This window comes from Theropithecus gelada, chromosome 16, assembly GCF_003255815.1.
Source record: "Theropithecus gelada isolate Dixy chromosome 16, Tgel_1.0, whole genome shotgun sequence".
NCBI classification, from domain to species: Eukaryota; Metazoa; Chordata; class Mammalia; order Primates; family Cercopithecidae; genus Theropithecus; species Theropithecus gelada.
In genome coordinates this window covers 6,789,906-6,813,520 of record NC_037684.1, presented here as the reverse complement: position 1 = coordinate 6,813,520, position 23,615 = coordinate 6,789,906, and the positions used below count along the sequence as shown (strand labels likewise).

Here is a 23,615-nt window from a genome sequence, read left to right as displayed (position 1 = left end):
GGGCGCGGTGGCTCAAGCCTGTAATCCCAGCACTTTGGGAGGCCGAGACGGGCGGATCACGAGGTCAGGAGATCGAGACCATCCTGGCTAACACGGTGAAACCCCGTCTCTACTAAAAAAATACAAAAAACTAGCCGGGCGAGGTGGCGGGCGCCTGTAGTCCCAGCTACTCGGGAGCCTGAGGCAGGAGAATGGCGGGAACCCGGGAGGCGGAGCTTGCAGTGAGCTGAGATCCGGCCACAGCACTCCAGCCTGGGCGACAGAGTGAGACTCCGTCTCAAAAAAAAAAAAAAAAAAAAAAAAAATTTAAGATTTTACATATGAGATAATACAAAAAAATTATTTTGCTTACTTTTCTCCACCTTTTCTTCCTGTCCCCTTCTATTTTCAGTGGTGTCCATTCTCTTTATGTCTTTGAATATGACTTTTATTGCTGTGGATTTTTTTTTTCTCTCTCTTCTGGTTTTTTCTTGAGCTCTTCTAGCTTTTTATCTCTTGAAAACATGATTTTAAACACAATTTCTCCTTTTAAATGATGCCTTCTTTGATATCTTCTTTTAGAGCGCTACATTTTCTTTGTATTCTTTGCTTTCATACAGAATGTTCTTTCATAATTTTTCTACTTTGTGATGTCTTTTTTGGGAGGAGGGTATGCTTGGTCTGCCTTTTGCCTGTCAGATGTTTTACTCATTACCTACTTTTTTTTTTTCTTTTCTTTTAACATCTTATCATGTGCCCCATTCTGGTTCACTTCTAATGACCGTCAATTTTTTTTTTTTTTTGACGGAGCTTTGCTCTTTCGCCTAGGCTGAAGTGAAGTGACGTGATCTCAGTTCACTGCAACCTCCGCCCCCTGGGTTCAAGAGATTCTCCTGCCTCAGCCTTCCAAGTAGTTGGGACTACAGGCCTGTGCCACCACGCCCGGCTAATTTTTGTATTTTTAGTAGAGACGACGTTTTGCCATGTTGGCCAGGCTGGTCTCAAACTCCTGACCTCAGGTGATCCACTCACCTCAGCCTCCCAAAATGCTAGGATTACAGGCGTTAGCCACCGCGCCCAGCCTAATGATTGTCGTCTTTGAGTGGATATGGTTCATTCTGGGTTGAGAAACAAAATGCACTGAGTTTGGTGGTCTGCTGTTCATTCCCTGTCTCACCAACTCTCTGCCCTGAAATGGCAAGAAGCTTGCCTGACTGGAAAGCAAGTTCTCTCTGTATGCCTGAGACTTCTGGGAGGTGATTTAGCATTACCTCTTTTCATTTATCAAGATCATCTGCTGCAGAGCCACTGCACTTTTTCTCTTTTGCCTCACCACTCTGACAGCCTGTTTTTTTAAAAAAAGGCATTTCTAGTTATTTCTCTATTTAACCTTACCTTACATATACTTAGAAGTGTCAAATGGGACTTATTTTGTTCCAAAGCCACCTGCATACTGAGACCCTGACATTCTTAGCAAAAGACTTTCAGTGTGGCTACTCAGGAACTGCAGCCTACTTCTGGAGGACTCCAATGCCGGAGATCTGGAGAGGCATACATTCACTCTTAGCAACCTGCCTCAACTAGGTCTAGTTTTCATAGCTTTTCACAAGCTTTCTTCATAGATTGTGGTTCAGAGTTGTAGCTAGTTTTTTGTTTCATTGTAGGTGATGTCTTTTTCTGTTTTTGTTATTCTTGTTGATTTTCAGAGGGTAGAAGGGGGGCCAAGATGTCATTACTTTATCCTCCTTCAATGGAAGACCCTTGAATGGTATTTGAAGTGATACTAGACTCAACCCTAGAGAACTGGAATATTTAGAGATCACAGAAAAAGAGGAGCCAGGAAAGGAGACTGAGAAGGAAAACCAGAGAAGTAGAAGGAAAATGAAGAGAACGTGGCTCAAAGAAGCCAATAGAAGAGTACATTGAGGAAATGGGAGTCAGTGTCGAATAGTGAGAAATTAAGTAAGATGACCACAGAAAACCAATGAGTGAGTTTAGCAATTTGGGCAGTTTGGTCAAGATTTATTGAAGTGCTGGAGTGGAACCAAAATTGCAGTTGTCTGAGGAGATAATGAAAGGCAAAAAAAAAAAAAAAAAAAAAAAAAATGGCATGGGTAGATGGACACCTCTCCTGAGAAATGGGAATGTTCATGGTAACTTAAGATTCCATTTAGGCCGGGCGCGGTGGCTCAAGCCTGTAATCCCAGCACTTTGGGAGGCCAAGACGGGCGGATCGCGAGGTCAGGAGATCGAGACCATCCTGGCTAACACGGTGAAACCCCGTCTCTACTAAAAAATACAGAAAACTAGCCGGGCGAGGTGGCGGGCGCCTGTGGTCCCGGCTGCTCGGGAGGCTGAGGCAGGAGAATGGCATAAACCCAGGAGGCGGAGCTTGCAGTGAGCTGAGATCCGGCCACTGTACTCCAGCCTGGGCGACAGAGCGAGACTCCGTCTCAAAAAAAAAAAAAAAGATTCCATTTAAATTCAAAAAAGGAAGGAAGACAGGCCAAATCAGTGTGATTAAGCAACACCTGTTCAGAAAGTGTATGTATGTTCCTCCTGAAGTAAATGAATAATACTTATGAATAAGATTTTATTAATACCGTACCTAGTGGACCATTCACAGAGAATTTTCTTCCTGATTATAATTGGTTCCATATATTTCAAGAAGTCAACCAAGGATAACACTGAATTCTGTTGGTGGGTGAATCTAACTTAGAAGCTTCAGGAGTACATTTGAGATATAGTTTTCTGAAATACATTCCTTTTTCTCTTCTGCCTAACTCAAAGTTAAATATATTTTTGTCCCTTTTGTTCAGTAAGTTTTAAGATTCTGTCCAGTTTCCCCATGAAACAACTCCGATTTCTCTTTCCTCGTTTCTTCTACCATTCCCCTCACTGAGCACCTTATTGATGTCTTGAACTAGAAAAGTCTTCACTGATTCCTTGTTTCCAGTCACATCAAATGTAAACTCCCTCAAATGTAAACTCCCTAAGCCTGGCTTCCATATCATATCAAATCTGACCCCCATGTACCTTTCCAACTGTTCCCCAGCATTCCTTATCACAGTCTTCTACTCTGACTGGGCCAGCCACATTGCTGTTCTCCATACCCCACTCCTCCCCGCAGTGTCTTATTTTTCTGTGGGGTTGTGCATGTAGTCTGCCGGTGACTGATCTGAAGGAGCTGATCGCATCTTGATTTCCTACTATAGATGGTCCTGTATATAAGTAACATGTGCAAATTTACAAGGCTACTTTAAAAAAAAGTTTCAGAATTCTTGTACAGTGAACTATTGTTTGCCAAAGGCATTATTATACCTTTATATTTTCTTCATTACTACTCACTAATTCAAAACTTTTTAGAACCTCTTTGTTTCACTTAGAAGCCAGTGAAAATATATGTCCCTTTTAATAAATATTTTTAAACTTATTGGTTTAAAAAATCAATTGCCATTAAGCTATGTTAACTATTTAGGAAGTTCTAAAAAGAAAAAAAAAAGTTAACAGAGCAAAGGCCATAAAACTGATGTTGGAGGTGGAGTATTAAGAGTGACTTCATAAAGGAACTGGTGCTTAGGCTTTTGAAGGAGAGGGAATCTGGCAAGCACATGGGGAAGAAGGAACCAGGAAAAGGTATGTGAGGCAGAATGAACTCCATGGGCAAAACCATGAAGGCATGGTGCTCTTGGGAACTGTAAATGCTCGTTAATGAGAACAAGAGTAACAGAGACAGAGAGAAGTGGTAGGGGAGGTTTTGGTGGATAAAAGTGTTGTTGGTAGACAGAAGTCAAGAGAAACCTGGAGGCTAGACCCTGTATGCTCTGCTATGGAGTTTGGGTGTTATTCTTAGTGTTCCTCATTAAAAGTGGTTTATTGGGATAATCTTTGTCACCACAGTACCTGCTTTTGTTACCCTACCTATCATACTATATTGTTGTTATTTATGTACACTGCTTTCCTGTTCTCCTTTTTTAATTCCCAGGGTTTGACCCAGCACAAAATAGATACTGAATACATTTGAAGAATAATTATAAAAGTTTGTCATAAAAGGTTTGCACACAGAGGTCATAGGAACACCTTCCTTGGTATCTTGTAAAAGATGATAACATCCTATTTGTCATCTAGGATAATTACTGTAGTTCTTCCTGGAGGCAAACAGAGTAGGCGACTATGTTGCCTTAGTGCTTACTTCATACCCTACGGGCTTTCCAATGCAAACTGAAATTTGAGTTGCTGTTAAGGTGTGTACTGGCACCATCTAGTGGTGATTTTAAGACCCAACCAAATTGAAAGTTTTGTATTTGATAACCAAACTTAGAATTTCAAGTAAAATGAGCTTCTAACGTTTTGTGAATTGCTGAAGCATTGTATTTAATGTCATCTGTTAATATTTGCCACTATCTTTGAATTAACAGTTATGCATTCAATTATTTTCTTAAGACATGAGATCTTGCTGTGTTGTCCAGGCCGGACCCAAACTCCTGGGCTCAAGTGATCCTTTTGTCTCAGCATCCCAAATAGCTGGATCTGCAGGCATGTGCCACTATGCCCAGCCCTTTAATTATTTCGTACATGGTGCCTGTAGGTTAATAGAATATATTTTATTTGTAATAAAATATTATTTTAGAGCATAATGGTCTATTAGTGGCTTTAAAAAGTATCCAGTGAGAAAGAAGGTACATCATTGGACAAACGTAGAATCTTACAATATTCTAATCTCATACATTATTTGCTGTGTCTCTTAGTTGCACAGTTCCAGGCTCATGAGACATCCTTCTGCTTTTCTTCATTTCTTTTTTGTTTGGACAGTGCTTCTTCAAAACTAAAGAATCATCCCCTTTTGATTCTTTTCATTGGAGATACTTGAGCATGTACTGCAAATTTGCAGGTTGAGCCAGGAAAACTTGCATAGTGAATCTTAGCTTCTTCTTATTTTTGCGAGTCTTTGAACAGTTGTTATATAGACATTTTGCTTGTGACGTGTAGTTGACTGACAGCTGAGTCAGGGAATTGGATTTTTTTTTTTTTAAGACAGAGTCTTACTCTGCTGCCCAGGCTACAGTGCAGTGGTGCGATCTTGCCTCACTGCAACCTCCACCTCCCAGGTTCAACCAATCCTCCTGCCTCAGCCTCCCAAGTAGCTGGGATTATAAACATGCACCACCATGCCCAGCTAATTTTGTATTTTTGGTAGAGATGGAGTTTCACCGTGTTGCCCAGGCTGATCTCAAACTCCTGGCCTCAAGTAATCCACCTGCCTTGGCCTCCCAGAGTGCTGGGATTACAGGCAAGAGCCACTGCATCTGGCCAGGGAATTGGATTATGATAATTGAATTCACTCATTCCTCATGTGTAAGGATTGTTGTGATTTCAGTAGCAATGTTTATAAAACAAAAACATTATTAAAAAATCTCCCTTATGCATAACATAATCAGAAGCATACAGTTAGTGATCTTTTTAAAAAAGTACTTATTCAATGCCAGTAGATAGAGGGGTATAATTGTGACCATTTTACAGATGAAGAAGCTGAAACACATGGAGGTTAAGTAGCTTTCACAAGGTATCACTGCTATTGAGTTTGCAATGTGAGCATTCAAACCCAGATGTAAAGGACTCAAAATCAATGCTTTTAGCTACCATGTAAACTTCCTAACAATTGAGAGGATACATAGAAAACCCATAGTAGAAAAATGCACCAAAAACCTTGAAGTAGTTAATAACTCTTAAAATACTCTAAATACTTGATAAAAATCTTGGCTTCAATTTATTGTTGAAATTATCAACATCTGTTTGTTTCCATTACTAATTATAGCCAACAGCCTTCATTCCAGCTTAAAGGAAATTAAAGGTTCTTGCTCTTTGGTCCCAAGTGCTTAGTTATTTCTCCTGCTCCACCGGCCATGAAGCAAGCGTGCTTAGAGACATGCTGTCTGTGAACCAGCGTTTTGCTTGCCAGGGCACGCCCTTCGCTCGGTTCTTGGATGTGAGAGAGATGTCTACCAGTATCTCTCAGCTGGTAGAGCGTGTTGGTGGCAACCGCTTGTTATGTGGAAACATTGAAGCTCTGGGTCACATTTGTTTCTACGTGTGGATTACTGTGTAAAAACAGTGGATATATACGGGTTTTCTAAATTTTATATTTAAAAATTTTGTTAAATAGACACATAAAGTTGCACAATTGCAGTCATATCATACCTACTCAAGCTTCGTATTCCTTTTTTTTTGTCCTGTGGCCTCTTCTCACCTGCCCATGTGGCCTTCCTCTTTATTTCTCTCCTTCCACATCACCTAACTGTGTGTATAAAATGATGCATAAAATATAACATGTATTCTTCCATATTTTTTCATGCTTATGTACTCATAAAATATATCTATGTACAGATACAAATACATATGTGATTAGATTTTTAACCCTATTTTATGGGGGAAAGGTAGAATCGTATTATGTATACTTTAAAAATACATGTGCCTTTCAACCAGCTGTTCCATTCCTGAGAATCTATACCGCAGAAGTAAAAGCACCAATCTGTAAGATTATGTATCAAGAGTGTTTTCTGCAGTATTGTTCATAGAAGTAGGAAGGAACAGGAATTGTTGAATATATAATGATATATCTACACCATGGAACTTTAGGCAGTCATAAAAAAACAAATTTGATTTATAGCAGAAGTATCTCCTCCGCCATTCTCTCTGTTATGGATTTTACTGTTTATATTCATTTACCAACATTTTAGTGAGGTTCAAGAGGGAGAAAAAATAAATAAATGTATATGACAGTCCTCTTTATAATTGAAAATCTGACTAAGTGGATTTCAGGATCTGCTTTAACTTCTATTTCTTTTCCTCCTAGAGCTCTGAGATTGTCTCCAACTCTTTTTAGCGCTTTCATCTTCTTACCCTTTTGTATTTTGGAAACAGGAAATCCCCAGCCTCCAACAAGTTAAATTCTTCCTTCTCGCCTGGTTTTAACCCCTACTGGTCTTTTCTACCAATGGCATCTGAAGGGGCACAGCCTCAAACGTTCTCTCTACAAGTTAACTCAGAGCCAGTGAAATGTCAGTTCAGAAATTATTCCTAGGTTATTTGAACTTGCTTGGAAATAAGAGACTCATAGGACAGATACAGCATTTCTCTGTAACCACAGCTACGTCTTCCTTTTCTTTTGCTTCTGTACAGATTTGAAAAAGGGCGCATCTATACGTTCATTGGAGAAGTCGTCGTTTCTGTGAACCCTTACAAGTTGTTGAACATCTATGGAAGAGACACAATTGAGCAGTATAAAGGCCGTGAGCTGTATGAGAGACCGCCTCACCTTTTTGCTATTGCAGATGCTGCTTACAAGGCTATGAAGAGGCGATCAAAAGACACTTGTATTGTGATATCAGGTAATTGGAGGGGGTCCCCTGTATTTCCAAAGTCAAAATGTGTTTCATTTATATGATACTCAAGAATCCAAACAATTGATTAAATCTTTTTTTAAAGGTAGAAGCCTGAGCAATTCTATAGGAGAGAGAAAAGTGATGGACATTAAATACCGAATTATTTATATCATTTCTGATAATCCTCTAATCTTGGTTCATTTACGAATACATATTACACTTGGATGGCTTCTGGCCAATTTGTTAGATTGAGCTGACATGGAAAATGTTTCCATCTCACACACATAAAAATACTGGATAAAATGTAACAAAATTATTTTAAATAACAAAATGAAACCAAGAAAATGAAATATTGAGGTACGAAAAGGAAGAATGAACTCAAAATCAGACTGGTGCTTGGGAGCTAGTGTTGAGGGACCTACAGAGGCATACGGGCCATAAATAAGCTTTCAGAGCTAAGGGGCTGAGCGTTGAAGCCCAGCGAGGAGGGAGATAGGCGCGAGATAGGCGCGAGATAGGCTGCAGACCTCGCATGTTCGAGAACTGGAGCCAAACTACCTACGTTAAGGAGAGCCCTTCAAGGACCCTCGTGTAGTGAAATGGGGACAAGAAAAATATCTGTCCACTGACCCAGGATGGCCTCTCCCAAATTGTGGAAATTTCTTCAGGTGCTAATAATACCTCACATTTGCACTGGTGGTTTTATGCTTTTAGAAACACTTTTATAATCATTATTCCAACTCTCTGGTATGTAGAACACTTACTCTTCTACTTGATAGACAAGAATATTAAAGGTCAGAGGAGTTAAGTAACTTAGTGTTGGAGTTAGAAAATTATATCCTAGGACTATGTTTTGTTTAAAACACATCACGAAAACAATATTGCTGGGTTTTAAAGGGGAGAATAAAAACAGTTATATGAGTGTGTGGTGTAAAAGCAAAACATTTCTTCACCTTGAGTGCCTTATTCTTCCCAAAATTCCAGCAGTAACAGCTGTTAACAGTTTAGTGTTTATCCTTATACATTTTCTCTGTATATGCAAACACATATAGTCATAATTGCATGTTACTATATTATAAATGTATAATTATATAGACAGAATTATATTATATCTGTTATATAACTCATTTTTCCATTTAATAATATATAGTAAATATCTTTTCATTGGTGTTTTCTGTAGAGCTAGTGCGTTCTTTTTAATAATTGTGTAGTGTTCCCGTTAAATAATTGAATCACAGTTTATCCAGTTATCTACTGATGGATATATAATTTCCAGATTTTAACCATGACTTACAGTACAGTCTATAGAAATATTTTAAAGGGCCGGGCGCGGTGGCTCAAGCCTGTAATCCCAGCACTTTGGGAGGCCGAGACGGGCGGATCACGAGGTCAGGAGATCGAGACCATCCTGGCTAACACGGTGAAACCCCTTCTCTATTAAAAAATAGAAAAAAACTAGCCGGGCGAAGTGGCGGCGCCTGTAGTCCCAGCTACTCGGGAGGCTGAGGCAGGAGAATGGCGGGAACCCGGGAGGCGGAGCTTGCAGTGAGCCGAGATCGCGCCACTGCACTCCAGCCTGGGCGACAGAGCAAGACTCCGTCTCAAAAAAAAAAAAAAAAAAAAAGAAATATTTTAAAACCTTTGAACATTATTATTATTTGGTTATGTTAGTATTTTTTAGTATTTCCTTAGGAGAAATTTCTACCAGTGGAATTTTTGAGTCAGAAGGCGTAAGCATTTAACATTTTTGATAGATACTTTGAAATTGGTTCCTTTTTCCCCATCCCCCAGCCATTATCCCAATTGTCATGCTTTTTCTATGATACCTTGTGTCTGGAGCTTGCTGTTTTGTTTTTTCACTAAAATTGCTCTAATTTTTTAAACGAATTATTTTGTCCCCTTTAAGATTAAAAGAAATTCTCTTGCAGAAAATAAGGTTATATGAATTTAGTTGTAACCACTGTTTGACTCACTACCTTATTTCTTTTCTGCTAGACTATGAGTCCCTGCCAAGTACTAAAACTTTAGTCTTAGTTTACCACATTGGTACTGTTTTCCTAAGTAAATTTTTGTTTGTAGTCTACTCATTATTTTAGTTTTGTAATAGTTTTATTTTCTTCCTCATATTCACGTCTGTTAGAACCACTAACCATGTCAAGGCAGGATGAAATAACTCAAAAAAGCAAAAAAATGAAACAGTGCAACATGAGGGATTTTAAATGCATCACCAGTATCAGATTTTTAAATTATTCTATTAAAAATTAGCTTATTCTTGGTTTAAATTACTATGTTAAGCCCTGAACAATTTTTCCCCCCAGGGGAAAGTGGAGCTGGTAAAACGGAAGCCAGTAAGTACATTATGCAGTATATTGCGGCCATCACCAACCCCAGTCAGAGAGCAGAGGTTGAAAGGTAAGGGCACTCTAATAATGGGGAGGAATTCTTCTTAGCACTCCATTTTCTCTATAGACTTGGCTAGGCCTAAACTCTACAGGTTGAGCATTTTTGGGGTCTAAACCTATGGGTTGAGCATTTTTTGATGATTAAGCTACTTTGATTCTCTTAAGTGCATATTGTCTCTGTACTTTTATTTATTTCACTGTATCTATTTCTAGATTTGTTTTTAGTAGAAAAATACTACTATGGTAAGCTTTACCTAATTATGAGACCAAAAGAATCATTACTCTGAAGCAGTTGAAAGTGTTCCCATCCTGGTTTGTTACTGTTGACTTGAATGTGGTCAGTGGAGCTGTTATAATTTATACTGGTAGGTTCTATTGTTCAAGCTCTCACAGGTTCCTTGCTCTTTTCACCATACCAGGGTTTTTAAAAAACTGTGTTCTGAGAGAAGTGGGACTCTGGAAGGCAGACCCATGCCTTTCCATCATCATCATTACAACATTCAGAACCCACTGACAGTGGAATTTCTGAACAAGATTCATTTTCTAAAAGGATTTCATGCCATAATGTGCTGTTGTTCACGGAAAGATGAGTGATAACGCTGGTCTCTACTGTCTGGGGCCCAGCATTTAGGGGAGCAGCTGGCACATAGTATTTGCTTAACAAATATGTAAGGGATGAATGGGTGATAGCTATCAAGCAACAAGACTCAAATTATGTGGCACAGCCTTTTTGAGGAGAGAAACTGTTTTCCTAATTGGTTACTTCAAAGCTCAGTACTAATTTAGTAAAGAGTCCCACCTCATCTACACATCACAATCTTCAGTTTTATGAATAGGAAGAAAGGATACTGGGTTGGTGTAAAAGAAGAGCGCTTACACTTCACTACCCCGCGTGCCCTTTCTTCTTTTCATCACGTTGGGCTGCATTGCTGGGTCAGGAGAGGCATTTTTCTTAATTGTAACACATTCCTGCTTGTTACTCTGACTTTGCAATCTAGTTTGACAAGGACAGGGATGTGTGTAAGTTTTCTTAATTTCCTTAGGAGCTCAGGAGAGCAACTAGATGAGAAATAAATTAATTTTACACCTACTATAGTAGAGTAAGGCATATATAAATTTACTAGTCTTTCACAAACATATCTTATCACAAGCAGTTTCCCTATGCACACGTTTTTAAAATATGCTTTCGTTTATGAGGCGATAAGGTTGAACTCTCCAGTATTAGTGGGAGTAACAGTAGATCTGCCACATCAAGTCATTTCAGAGGCCAAAGTTATTTCTGCAGGTATGCCTGTATAAGAGGAATTTTATCAGTGGAATGAAAACAAGGATATAGCATGAAGTTTAAAATGTATCCATTGGGAGGGACTGCTGTATAGAAAGTTATCATTCATCGAATAAAGAATGCATTAAATGACTGGTACAAAGGAGAAGTACCATACAGCATCAAACAAAATAATGAGCAATTTCTGAACTAGTGAAGATTAAATTTGTGATGTATAACTAAGTACAATAAAATATCACAATTCCAGGTTTTATAAGCAAGTGCCTTAAAAATTGTATCATTTTCTGTATCACCTATTCTTTCCCTTTTCAGAACACATCTTTTAAAAATTTTTCTTTATGTAGATAAAATATGTACATTTATAAAAGGAAAAACAAAAATTACAGAATTAAGTTGAAGGCATAAAAGTTCCCTGAAATCCTACTTTGCCCACTCCGTCAGTCTCCTGTCTAGATAACCATAGTAAGGTGTGCCAATCCCTCCAATTTTTAAGCATTTGCTGGCACATGTGCATGCACACGCACACACACACGTACATGTGTACACACACATAGACACACAAGGATCCTGCAATGCATGTTGTTTGACAACTTGATTTTATATTCATTAATATATGCTGGACATTTCCATGTGAGTACATATTGATGTACCTCATTCTTTTTAGCACCTGTATAGTATTTCATTATACTGGGAAACAAAAATTTATTTTTATCCCTGTTGGTGGACATTTAAGTTGTTTGGGTTTTTTTGATATTGCAAACAATGCTGGAGTCAGCATCTTTGTATAAATATTTGTATGTGTTTCAGCAAAATCCAGTTTTTAAAAAATTCTAGTCTCTATAAGTTTTTATAATGACTTTCGTGTATCTGTGTTAAAGAGTGAAGAATATGTTGCTTAAGTCCAACTGTGTTTTGGAAGCTTTTGGAAATGCCAAAACCAACCGTAATGACAACTCCAGCAGGTTTGGAAAATACATGGATATCAACTTTGACTTCAAGGGTGACCCTATTGGTGGGCATATCAATAACTACTTACTGGAAAAGGTAAAATGTGCTTAATTTCTGAGGGTAATGTTTTAAGTGCTGAATGTTTAAACAAATTATAGAATTTCTTCTATTGACTCAAAATAGCTTTAAATCCTATTCTCCCTTCTGGATTAGCTTTTTATGATAAGATATTCTTCTTTTGTCTTCTCTTCTTAGCACTTACAATGTCAAGTTGGAAAAAGTTGTGGACTTTGTAGATAGATTTAGCTATGCGTGTGAATGGGTGGGGGCACAGGTATGAGTATGTGCCAACTTCTGGGTAAGGTTTAGCCGAAAATCAATCTTAAGACTAATCAGTTCTAGTCTTTTTGTACATCACCATCTTCTATACATTTTAATTTTAATTAATTTGATATTTCATTTTCTTCTAGTTTCTATTTGTTCATTGCTTTATAGTAACATATATGTAATTTGTGGTCTTACATCCTAATTATGAAGCACTTATTTGGTCAGTAAAAACTTAAAATAGGCCCAATTTCTAGAGGATTCCAATTAGAATTCTCTTCTTGGGACCACCAGAGAGGTTATGTCTGGTTTTGTTTTGTGTTTTTTGAGACAGGGTCTCACTCTGTCATCCAGGCTGGAGTGCAGTAGCGTGAACATGGCTCACTGCAGCCTCAACCTCCCGGGCTTAAGCGTTCCTCCTACCTCAGCCTCCTGAGTAGCTGGGACCACAGGCAAGGGCCACCATACCCAGCTAATTTTTTTTTTATTTTGTAGAGATGGGGTCTCCCTGTGTTGCCCAGGCTGGTCTCAAACTCTTAGGCTCAAGCAGCTCTCCTGCCTCAGTCCCCCAAAGTGCTGGGATTACAGGCATGAGCTGCTGCACCCAGCTGGTTGTGTCTTAACTAATCTTGATTATCAGTGGACATGACTGCAAGAGAATACATAGAGTTCATTTTTACAGTTAAGCTTGTGCTTTATAAAATTAAGTCTCCACCTTGAATTTACACAGATCTAAGCTGACAGGTTTTCTCAGTTAAGGGTTTCCTATCCCAATTAGGCCATAGCATCCTTTATGACCATATAATGCAGTATAATCTTTATTTTTGTTTGTTATAGTGAAGTCGGACTGTTAAGGAAATAAATGTATTATCAGAGTCAGTTGAAAAAGGACAGGAAATGCCAGGTATCATTATCAGTCTTTTTTCCAAAATGTTTCATGAATTCACTTTATGTATAATACATATTCAATCAAAAGGGTCCTTTTGAATGAACTCATATTTTGAACCCTCTCCTAACAGCGGTGTTTTTTGGAACCATCTAAGGCAGAGGTCCCTATGGATTGATCTTGCTCAACTGACTTTTATTACAGGATATAAGGCATTGCTTTTTGAAATGCCAGCAGACTCTGGGGAAAGGAATGTTGAGAATATTCCTCCCTAAGCATTCCTTCCTATTCTCCCCACTTCTAATCCTTATCCCACCCCCAACCACCAAATTCCATCTTTAGGCTCCAGGTTAAAAAAATCAAAATAGTTTCATTCTTCAGAAAGTTTTAGGGACCTCTGTTTTAAGCAATAAAAAGAATTATCAAAGAATTGCAGGGGAAACCCCATAGAGAAGACTCATTCTTAGATAAGTATATAATCCATGGGGTCTTTAGGATATTTAACTGATTTGGGAGAGGACGGATAAAGAAAAAGGAGCATTAACCTTGACTATGCCTTCAGCTCCAGCCACCTCTTTAAGAGGAAATTTTTGGGCAGGTGGGAAGGCTAGTCATGGAACGAAACTGTAAGCTGGACCGGGTGTGAGGAGGGGAGAGGTGATAAAAGGATTATAGGATAGCGGAACAGAGGCTGAGGAAGAATTGGGACCTGGCTCGGCCTGGTGAGGAGCAGCCTGGGGAGGAGAGGAAAGGTCAGATGGGTCCATAGAAAAGGATTCAAAGGACTCTGAGCTTGGGATGGAGACTGAAGGAACAGACAGGAGAGAAAGAAGAAAGATTTGGGACGAGTTGCATTGGGAACAGAGGCTAGGGAGGGACTGATGTGTAAAAGAATGCCTGGATGTCAGGCATCTTAGACCATTTGCCCATTTTATGACAAGAATTACTAGATCTTGTAGGATGGAGAAATTAAAAGTGCCATTTTCTGGCTATTTGGAACCACTGTAGAGTTTGTATTAGGGTCAAGCGGTATTGCAGAAGAAAATAAGGCGTTTAGATTTAGGTCAGGTGTGAGTTGAAGAGGTTTTAAGTTCTTGAGAACACAGGCTAAGGGAGAAGAAGGAGGAATGGAGGGTGGAAGGTTGTCCGTAGTGAAGGAGGCAAGCCCAGAGCAAAGAGAGGGTAGAGACACGGGCAGTGGCGGGGGCGGGGGTGGCACTTGACACCCAGGGGAGGTGGTGCTTGCCACCAAGGTGAAGGATCAAGGCAGGCATCCTCGCAGTGATCAGACACCAGTGGAGTGTTTGGAGGGAAAAATCAGGGAGGCATCCCCACGGTGATTAAACACCAAGGGAAGACTGTCTTCCCGAGTCCGTGACCGGCGCTGGAGTTTTGGGTTCACGGATAAAACGTGTCTCCTCTGTCTCTACCAGAAAAGGAAAGGAACTGAAAATTAAGGGAAGGGAGAGATTGAAGGATAGCGCCAAGACTGAAAGGAGAAAGAGGTTGAGGGATAGTGAGAGAGGTTGGAGAAGAGAGTAAAAAGAGGCCGCTTACCTGATTTAAAATTGGTGAGACGTTCCTTGGGCTGGTTGGTCTGAGGACCTGAGGTACAAAGAGCAAAGAGGACCTGAAGAGCAAAGAGCAGGAGGACAGGGGATTGATCTCCCAAGGGAGGTCCCCGATCCAAGTCATGGCACCAAATGTCATCAGTTAAGGCAGGAAACGGCCATTTTTACTTCTTTTGTGATTCTTCAGTTGCTTCAGGCCATCTGAATGTATACGTGTGTAGGCTTGAGCACAGAGGCCTGACAGTTCCCTAAGAAAGTGGCTACTGTTTTATTTTAGGGGCACATTTTCAGGTTAACCATTTTTATTTGTTTTGTCTTAGTCTCGAGTGATTGTGCAACAGCCAGGAGAAAGAAGCTTTCATTCTTTCTATCAGGTTAGTAATCCATTATACAGATAATTGATCATTTGCCCAGTTGTGCAGGAAATGAGTATTTGTGTCTTGGGCTTTCCCCTGTCCTATGCATCCCTCATCTCCATTGGCCCCACAACATGTCTTGCATGCACGCATGCACACACGCATGCACCACACCCCCTGCCCTACGTGCTTAAGAGCTTGAATGAGCATGACTGTTCCACCCAGCTGGCAGGAGCTTAGCCAACCAGATGACTGCCTTGGGTGAGCATCCCCCATATTTTCTTGCAGTGTAGATAACACTTTAATGACTGTGGAAGCTTTTGAAATGGTACATTCTAAATGTTAAATTAATTTTTGTTTTAGTTTGAATTGAAGCTGTTGTTTCCATATTTGGGAGTTCCAGAGATCAGAATACAAATTCAGTTTGTTTCACTCATACAGACTAAAAGCAATATGATTACTTTTAAAAAAAAATCCAGATTTATAACTTTTAGGGAGAATTGCTTTTTTAATCCATCAAGTTTAGAAAAAAATTTGAGTATTTCAAAAGTGCCTTTAGATTCTAAAGCAGAAGTTTTTAAATAGCCCTCCTGTTGGCAAGTCTTTACACTTAGAGAACAAGTATGATATATTGTAATTTTTAAAGCCCAAAGTAATATAAATCAAGGCTAACAGAAAGTAACTGAATGGTGACAATACAACTGAATGCGATTCAGTCGAGTTCAGGTTCTTCTAGGTAACTGCTTTGATGGACACTACTCATTTGTATATATAAATTCTGATATATTCATTTTAAAAATCAATTTTTAAAATCTGATAATTAGACTTTTTAAGTAAATGAAAGCATACAGTTTAATTTAGAGAATATAAACATAATACCTTCCAAAAACATGCTCTGTATAAAAGCACTATCAATATTGTGTTTATGGTTTTGTTGGCAATTTGCCATGTTTTAAATAAGCTATTTTTCTACCAAATTTAAAAGAGTTCTGTTTATTTCAATAACCTGTAACTTTTTCCCAGTGTTCTCCCCACTTGGGTGAAAGTATTAAAATTTATCTTTATCCAACACTACGATCATGGTTCCCCAGCTGTCCTCCTTTCCTGAGAGGTACTGATTGATGAGGAAAAGCTGTTTGTTTCCAGTGTGATTCAGCATATGACTGTCTGCTGATGCTTCTTACTTCCATAGCAATATTGACTTTCTCTAAATTCTGAGACAGAACTACATCCTGTCTGTAATGAGGCTGCTAAGCAAGCAACCACCACAGAGCATAGGATCCTGTTTTACAAATGACAGCATTCAAAGCAAGAACTTTTGATGCCAGTTATATTGTAAATGAGATGAGACATTTTCAGATTAATTTTCTTTATGACTGCATAACATTCTCTGTAACTGATGACATTGAAGCCCATTTACCTTGAAGGTTTAAAAAAATAAACAAACCAACAAACAAAACTTCTTCAAAGCTAGAAAAAGGAAGACATAAGTGAATTAAGCCCAGAAAATGAATAAAAGCTAGATTACCACTAAGTTCACGTTTGGTTCAGTGTACATCTGGCCAATTTATTTCTAACTAAATATTTTTCAGCTACTCCAAGGAGGTTCAGAGCAGATACTGCGCTCTCTACATCTCCAGAAATCCCTTTCATCCTACAACTATATTCATGTGGGAGCTCAATTAAAGGTGAGAATTTCCTCTTTGAGATTGCTCAGATATAAATCAATCAAAGAATTGGAAGAGACATTCAATAATCATCTGGTCAAGCCTGCTGCCTTTAGGCCAATAAGCATCTCTTTTATTCTCTTCTATTTTTTAAATTCTCAAGGACAGAGATTCAGCACATTTTTGAATCAACAACTTTGCTTAAAATCAATTGTGATATTTTATCACCATCTGACGGGAAAGAAGTTTTTTCCTATGTTCAATGTTGTATTTTAATTTCTAATCCTATCCCTATTCCTTTTATTTTGACATGGTAAAAATATTGATAGGACTAGGAAGCCTACCTCCTAAGAAGATTCCGTATGATTTGGCCAAAGGCAAGTTAGTAAGACAAAATTAAAATGCACTTTGATTCTCCATTCACTGTTTGTTCGAATATTGATTTTGATGCACCCTAGAAATAGTTTTGTGGCCTTTGAGGCATTTCTATTCAACTTTCAAGTTTTTCCATTTTTTCTCTTTTCTTGCATACAAGCACTTGCATACACTTATATGCAGGCATATTTTTGCTCTTTTATTTCTAGTTCATTTTCTGCTAGTAATTTTACAACTAATTCTAATAATAGTTTGTTGATAATAGTTACACTATTATCCTGTTTCATAGGAGGGAAGGTATATAAATGCGTATAATAAGATATGGCAGGATATAGATCACAGTATTAATTATTCTGGATGGGTGAGATTATGGATGTTTGTGTTCTGTTTTTCCTTATTTAAAAATTCTATATTAAAAAATTTATTGCTTTCATAGTTGGGGGAGAAATAAAAGAAACTATAAAGGAAAAAGATCTAAGACATGGGAGGTATTTCTTTAAAAATTTTATTAAAATAAACTAATTATACCTGCATTATTGGTTTAGTTGTATTTTTATTGCTGTGCATAGAAATTAATGATATTTTGGTTTCTGCAATTAATTTTCCATTATTTGACATTTAGGTTACAACAACTTTACTTTTACAGTCATCTGAGAGCAGGCATGTTTGGCTGAAAATGAATTAAAAACAAAAAACAATAGAGGGCAACACTACAGCTCTCTGAGAACTAGCCAGAGGCACTTAAAGATGTGTAAAGAATTGTAAAGTCAACGCCTGGAAAGCCAGTGACTGGGAATGTTTGTTTTCAGTCAAATTGTCTTATTGACTAAGTTACTTTTGACCAAGTCATGTAGAGTCCCCACAGAAAGCAAATATTAAATTAATAGCCTTTTTTCTAGATTAAATTTAGCTTAGATTCCCTTTTTATCAAAAATTTCCATGTCTGCTTTCCCCACCTTTTTTTTTTTTGCTTCCTAAGACAAACAAAGAAGTAATAAATGATCATAGTCAAAACCTAAAATATAAACCAAAAGGAAACAAAAATACACTAAATCTTATCATACAGAGATGATTATTGATAATGGTTTGCGTCTGTATTTATAAATGGAATCATACAATAAATCCTGATTAAATAAACCTGTTTTTATTATAATCTTTCCATGCAAACAAATATAAATTAATATAATAATTTTTATAACTATGAAGTATTGTACTGTCTGTATCTTAACCAGTCCTAAAATGCAGGAATCATATACAATTAAGATATTTGGGGTTGCAGGTAAGAGAAGACCCAATTAAAATCTCCAAAAACAATAAGAAAATTATCTAGCATAACAGGAAACCCTGAGATGGGACAGTTCCAGAATTAGTTAATCCATTGCTTTAACGATGTTGTTAGGGACCCGGGTATTTTTTTGGTTGTTTCCCCAACTTACAACTCTGCCACACTCAGTGGACAGCTTTGTCCTCTTAGGCTGGTTTTCCTTGTAGTCCCAAAATGACATCAGAAGTTCCAGGAGTCACATGCAAAGGAGATGTTCATGGCTCATGTCCTTTTATAAGCTAGGGAAACCTCCCCAGAACCCTCCTCCACTCATCCCCTGTAAATACTTTCCCTCATGTTGCATTGATCAGAATGGCATCCCATGCCTGTGGCTACCCAGCCATTTTGGTAAGGGAAATAAGATCGCTCTGATGAGTTTAGACCAGTGAAGATTTACCTCTTGAGGCTAGGTGGATGCCAGTCACAAAGGGCATGCACACTTAGGAGTGAACAAATCAGGGTTCGATCAGCAAGAAATAAATGAGCGTAGAGGATGACTGTTAGGTAAGCAGCCAACAGTTCCCCACAGTAGGACATTTAGATTTTATCCAGTTACTTTCTGATTTCAACATGGTTGCAGTTTATAATAATAGTAATATCTGATACTGCTGAGTGTTTTTTTTTATGTGCTGGTACTAGGGAGGTGCTTTACATAAATCTTCATTCAATTCCGACAACCACCCTGTAAGATATATGTTATGCCTATTTTATTTCTGAGGAAATTGAGGTTCACTGAAGTTGAGTATCTTGCCCAAGGAAAAAGCAAAAACCTAGGAGGAGGAGGGGCTGGTCTGGTTGTCTCCTGGACACTAGAGGAACTTGTACTCACCAGGCAGAGAGGTCCCCTTCCAGGGCCCTTCCTCAACAAGTGAGCATCAGGCCAGGTCTCTGTATCCAAACAAGAGGAGAAACTTACTGAGGAAAGGATTGGTCAAGCCTCTGTGGCTGCTGCTGTGGTAAAACTAATATAAGCAGTTACTATTGCTTTATTGTGAATTTCTGTTTATGCACTTGTATTTCCAGTGGGATGGCCACAGCTCTAAAAGGGTAGGTGATTCATCTCTGAGCTGCCTGTACCAGTTAGTAGAGCTGACTTGCGAAATGCGTATCAAGTGAGTGAAAGAATGAAGTTCTAGTTCCAGACTATTTAATAGCTTACTGAATGACTGAGGCTGGCTGTTTTGCTTTTGAGGGCCCACCTTGCCTCACTTGGAAAATAAACCACCTGATTATATGAGAGTGAAGTGTCATTGCCAGCCTAAACAAGACGATTGTGGAACAAAGAGCCACAAACAGTAGCCAAGCATGTATCTTGGAGGCTCCCACATTCAGCACTTCCATTTGTGATCTCACATTCCATACGGTTGCCTTCACTGATCACGGAGTGGGGATCAGCTTGTCTGAGCCAACTGAGGACTTGCTCCCTCACTGAAGGTTCCAGAAAAGGGCACAGTGCTTATTTTAGGTGATGACTTTCACACACAAGTGGGCTTTGTACGTGCTAAATAATGTTGCAACTCCTGAAATCATTTTTATTTTCTCTGGAGACTCAACATCCCCTCAAGTGATTTACTACGAAGGCAAAACCTTGGTATAACTTAAAGTTAGTTTTTTAATTGTTGAATTTTAACGCTCATATGAAATGTCTGTAACCTGAGGTTTTCATTTTCATCCCCAGTGTTCTATCAATGATGCTGCCGAATTCAAAGTTGTTGCTGATGCCATGAAAGTCATTGGCTTCAAACCTGAGGAGATCCAAACAGCGTATAAGATTTTGGCTACTATTCTGCACTTGGTGAGTAGGGACACCTCTCAGAATGTATTGTCTTCTGCTGAGAACAGGATGCTTTCTCAGAAAACTTTGTTTTTTCCCTGTAGATTTAAAACGTATTCAGAGAAAATTTTGTACATGTTTTGAGAAATTACTGTGTCTGTGATTCTTGCCATCATTTTATAATATTATGAGGCATTTTCCAAGCCACTATAGGGTTGGAGACAACGACTTCAGTTAATTGTCTTTACTGGTATTGTCAAACTTTGAATTGGTTAATTTTAAGGATAAAATAATTCAGCAGTGATGTGACTACTAGTGTATACATTTCTAGTGGCGTTTGAAACATAGAATCGTAGGTTATCAGAATTGGATTTTTGATCGTCTCATTTTGCAGGTTGGGAAATGGCCCTGATGGGTCATGACTGCCTCAAAGGCACAGCCAGCTCATCCCAGAGCCAACACCATAGACCACTTTGGCAGATTCATAGGCCACTTGTATCCCACTATACCACACCAAACTTAGAAGCAAAGAACTGTGTGTCAGATTTCTTTCATTAACATTTATATAATTAGAGATATTTAAAATACACTGAACATATAATCTTACAATATGAATGACAACATGGATTCAAATCTGGAATAAAAATTACTTTTAATATAGCAAGATTTAACTCGAAATGAATCAGAAATGTACAGGATCTTTATGAAAAATACTATATAGCAATTTAACAATAAATATTCCTGACTAGGAAGACTTTAGTATTATAAATTGTCTCATCTGTTTGAATTAGTTTTTAAATACAGTGCAGCAATCCCTTTCAGAATCCAAACAAATTTTATTTTGTTTTTAACTTGACCTATTGATTCTAGAATTTTCTGGAAAAAGATCAAGTAAAGTATATTAAAGAAGCGTCATATAGGGTAGGGTGAGGGAAGAGAGAGAACATGACTAGTTCTACCAAACTTAAAATGATAGTGACAGCTGTAGTACTTTATAACTCTTTGCACAAATTCAGCACCAGGTGAACAGATTAATCAACTGATTGGTTAATGTGCTGGACATTTGGTAGATGGTTAATAAGTATGTATTGCTTATTGAATGAGTGGAATATAAGTAGACTCAAACACTTGAGGAAATTTAACATATTAAAAAGGTGACATTTCAGCTGGGCAGGTTTGCTCAACACCTATAATCCCAGCACTTTGGAAAGTTTGAGGTCGATAGATTGCTTGAGCCCAGGAGTTCCAAGACCAGCCTGGGCAACATGGCAAAACCCCATCTATACAAAAAATACAAAAATTAGCCAGGCGTGGTGGCACACATCTGTAGTCCCAGCTATTTGGAGGGGCTGGGAGTGGAAGGATTGCTTAAGCCTGGGACATTGAGGCTGCAGTGAGCCGTAATGCACCACTGCATCCCAGCCTGGGTCACAGACCCTGTCTCAAAGAAAAAGGGACATTTTAAATCAGAAAAAGCTAGACTGTTCAATAAATCCCGTTAGAGCAACTAATAACCATGTGAAAAATAGAGTTAGATTCTTACTTGACACCATATACCAAAATAAATTGTGGATGGATTAAAAAGTTTAAGGAAAAAGGCCAGGCGCGGTGGCTCACGCCTGTAATCCCAGCACTTTGGGAGGCCGAGGTGGGCAGATCACAAAGTCAGGAGGTTGAGACCATCCTAGCTAACAGGGTGAAACTCTACTAAAAATACAAAAAATTAGCTGGGCGTGGTAGTGGGCGCCTGTAGTCCCAGCTATTTGGGAGACTGAGGCAGGAGAATGGTGTGAACCTGGGAGGCAGAGTTTGCATTGAGCCAAGATCACACTGCTTGCACTCCAGCCTGGGCAAGAGAGTAAGACTCTGTCTCAAAAAAAAAAATTAATAAAATAAAATAAAAAATTTAAGGAAAAAAAACTATAAAAGCATTAGAAGAAAACATCAAATGCTCATAAACCCTTTGGAGTAGGAATGGTCTAAGTATGACACCAAAGAAAGAGAGATCTTAAGGCAAAAGATTCATAGCTTTGATTACATAAAAATGTAAAACTTCTCTCTATCAAAAACATCACTGAAAACAAAAAGATAAATGAGTAGAGAAAGGGAAAAAGTAGATGAAACTCTGTTTTTATATGTTGAGATGTATAATGTATTTAGGAAAATAGGTACAAACAAGGTCACCTGAATTATATTTTGTATTGGCAAATATATCCTTGACATAATGTTTCATAATGTGTTATTTTTTTTCACTTTTGATACAGGGAAATTTAAAATTTGTAGTAGATGGTGACACGCCTCTTATTGAGAATGGCAAAGTAGTATCTATCATAGCAGAATTGCTGTCTACTAAGACAGACATGGTTGAGAAAGCCCTTCTTTACCGGACCGTGGCTACAGGCCGTGACATCATCGACAAGCAGCACACAGAACAAGAGGCCAGCTACGGCAGAGACGCCTTTGCCAAGGTGAGAGTGTAACTGACCCTCTGTCACCTGGTGTTGATCACAGTTGGAATTCGAGTGAAATCCTGTGAGTGTGTATTCAGACATTCTTGAAAGAGGATTAAGGCTTTTGGAAACCATAATGATACTTTTTGGCCATTGAAGCCTCAGTAAAACTCCCAGATGTAAGCATCACTGCCAGAAAAGGTTCTGAGAAGAGTGGAAGCTGACTGGGGGCGGTGCTCACGAGGGCTTCATGTGCACAGCTCCTCTCATGGCCTCCTGTGCTGCTTCTCTCACTCAATAATGCTTCGCCAGAGTCAACTGACTGAGCTCTGATCCATTTTTTTTAAGTTTTATTTATTTTTAATTGATAATAATTGTATATGTTTATGGGTACAATGGGATATTTCAGGACATGTACACATTATGGAATGATCCGATCAGGCTAATTAGCATACCTCTTACTCACTTACTTATTTATTTGTAATGAGAACATTTAAAATCCACTCTTAGCAATTTGAAACATTATTAATATTATTGTTAACAACAGTCACCCTGCTTTGCGGTGGATCACCAGAAGTTATTCTTCCTGTCTAACTGAAACTTTACCGTTTGACTAATGTCTCACACTTTCTGCATCCACCCCCATCCTCTATCCTCTGGTAATCACCATTCTATTCTCTGCTTCTATGAGTTTGACTTTTTCAGATTGCATAGAGGTGAGATCACACAATATTTGTCTTTTTGTGCCTGACTTATTTCACTTAGCGTAATGTCCTCCAGGTCTGTGTACCAAGCCTGCAGTGATAGTACCACAATTTATTTAACCATCTTCCTTTTAAGTCATCCACTTTGCTTCCCTTTTTTGCAACTGCAAATAATGCTGCACGTCTTT

At 38.5% G+C, this 23,615-nt stretch overlaps 1 protein-coding gene across 3 annotated transcripts in view; it reads left to right on the top strand.

The window, feature by feature from the left end:
- MYO1D (myosin ID) overlaps nt 1–23,615 on the top strand; it is a 386,969-nt gene that overhangs the window by 89,424 nt on the left and 273,930 nt on the right. For all 3 annotated transcript variants that reach the window (XM_025361795.1, XM_025361796.1, XM_025361797.1), the window contains exons 2-8: nt 7,159–7,367; nt 9,680–9,773; nt 11,927–12,092; nt 15,098–15,151; nt 16,726–16,821; nt 20,178–20,294; nt 22,538–22,741. In XM_025361795.1, coding sequence (XP_025217580.1) covers nt 7,159–7,367; nt 9,680–9,773; nt 11,927–12,092; nt 15,098–15,151; nt 16,726–16,821; nt 20,178–20,294; nt 22,538–22,741 — 940 coding nt within the window. The remainder of the gene's footprint in view (nt 1–7,158; nt 7,368–9,679; nt 9,774–11,926; nt 12,093–15,097; nt 15,152–16,725; nt 16,822–20,177; nt 20,295–22,537; nt 22,742–23,615) is intronic.